This window comes from Carlito syrichta, unplaced genomic scaffold, assembly GCF_000164805.1.
Source record: "Carlito syrichta isolate Samal-C Ts95f unplaced genomic scaffold, Tarsius_syrichta-2.0.1 Scaffold309823, whole genome shotgun sequence".
In the NCBI taxonomy this organism is placed as follows: domain Eukaryota; kingdom Metazoa; phylum Chordata; class Mammalia; order Primates; family Tarsiidae; genus Carlito; species Carlito syrichta.
In genome coordinates this window covers 277047-279037 of record NW_007253919.1, presented here as the reverse complement: position 1 = coordinate 279037, position 1991 = coordinate 277047, and the positions used below count along the sequence as shown (strand labels likewise).

At 58.1% G+C, this 1991-nt stretch overlaps 1 protein-coding gene across 1 annotated transcript in view; it reads left to right on the top strand.

Annotated features, from left to right (window-relative positions):
- The first annotated feature begins 1149 nt into the window (after window positions 1-1149).
- Window positions 1150-1991, top strand: part of LOC103270398 (carbohydrate sulfotransferase 6-like) — a 1315-nt gene continuing 473 nt past the window's right edge. The window contains exon 1 of the mRNA XM_021717504.1: window positions 1150-1988. Coding sequence (XP_021573179.1) covers window positions 1150-1988 — 839 coding nt within the window. The remainder of the gene's footprint in view (window positions 1989-1991) is intronic.

The window sequence follows — 1991 nt, the reverse complement described above, 5'->3', positions numbered from 1 at the left end:
GGATGCTCCCGGCCACCACAGCCTCGACCTGCTGGGCTCCGGCGATCCTTCTGCCTCAGCCTTCCAAGTAGCTGGAATTACAGGCGCGCGATACCACGCCCAGCTAATTTTTTGATTTTTTTTTTTTTTTTTTGAGTTGGAGTCTCACTCGGTCGCCCAGACTGGAGTGCAGTGGCAGCTCCCGGCCACCGCAGCCTCACCTGCTGGGCTCCGGCCATCCTTCCGCCTCAGCCTTCCGAGTAGCCGGAATTACAGGCACGTGCTACCACGCCCAGCTGATTTTTTGATTTATTGTAGAGATGAGGTCTCGCTGCCCAGGCGGGTCTCGAACCCGCGGGCTCAGGCAATCCACTCACCTCAGCCTCCCAAAGGCGCAGGATTACAGGCTGAGCCACCGAGGCCAGCCTATTTGGTTTTTTATAAATAACAACCGTTTTACCTGCCTGATAAAAAATATTAAAAAATAAAACATAAAAAATAAGCTGAGGTGGGTGGGTCACCTGAACCCAGAAGATTAAAAGTGCAGTGAGGTACAATCACACCACTGCACTCCAGCATGGACATCAGAGTGAGACACTGTCTGGAAAATAAAATAAAATTCTGGAAAACACCCTGTAGAAAAGTGCAAATCCTCGTTACTTCCTGTTATTGCATGCTCCCTCTTGTCCCTATGTTCCAATAATCCACCAAAATCCTGTGAGCTAGGTACCAGTATTACCCACCTTTTACAGATGGGCAAACTGAGTCACGGATAAATTGTTTGCCCCAAGATTGCAGGTGAGGACGAGACAGAGCCAGGATTTAACCTCAGCCTGCCTGGTGGTGCTCTGACATCAGCCAGAGTGTCCATCAAGCTGTTCACCTCAGCCACCTAAATGTGTCTCCCTAAGAGGAATTCTTACCCAAAAGGCAGAAATTCAGTTTGAAAATATTTCCCTCTCCAGATAGATAAACGGTAGTAATGTATGTTGGTGGATAACTACGTAGGTAGGTAAACAGATGGTGATCCTGCAGTATTCTGCACCTGGACATAACTCTGGTTTATGTCAAAACTCCACATTCCTGAGACACTGCCCCAGGGAGATAGATAGTCGTAGTCTAGTCCTGAGGCTCCTCCTTGCGGGCACTGGGCAGTACTCTGGGAGTGGGATGGACATGCGGGCCGCGGTCCCTAACCGCTGCGCCTCCTCCCTAAGGCCCCCAGCCCGCGGCATGTGGCTGCCGCGCGTCTCCAGCACAGCAGTAACCGCACTGCTGCTGGCGCAGACCTTCCTGCTCCTCTTCCTGGTCACCCGGCCTGGGCCATCTTCCCCAGCGGGCGGCAAGGAGCGCGTGCACGTGCTGGTGCTGTCCTCGTGGCGCTCGGGCTCCTCCTTCGTGGGCCAGCTCTTCAGCCAGCACCCCGACGTCTTCTACCTGATGGAGCCCGGGTGGCACGTGTGGGCCACCCTGTCCCAGGGCAACGCGCCTGCGCTGCACATGGCCTTGCGCGACCTGGTGCGCTCCGTCTTCCTCTGCGACATGGACGTGTTCGACGCCTACCTGCCTTGGCGCCGCAACCTGTCGGACCTCTTCCAGTGGGCGGTGAGCCGCGCGCTGTGCTCGCCGCCCGCCTGCAGCGCCTTCCCGCGGGGCGCCATCAGCAGCGAGGCCGTGTGCAAGCCGCTGTGCGCACGGCGGCCCTTCAGCCTGGCGCAGGAGGCCTGCCGCTCCTACAGCCACGTGGTGCTCAAGGAGGTGCGCTTCTTCAGCCTGCAGGTGCTCTACCCGCTGCTGAGCGACCCCGCGCTCAACCTGCGCGTCGTGCACCTGGTGCGCGACCCGAGGGCCGTGCTGCGCTCCCGCGAGCAGACGTTCAAGGATCTAGAACGCGGCAGCAGCACCGTGCTGGACGCCAAGGGCAAGCAAGTGGGGAAGGATCTGCAGCTGCGCGTGCTCCGCGAGGTGTGCCGCAGCCACGTGGGCATCGCGGGGGCCGCCACGCTCCAGCC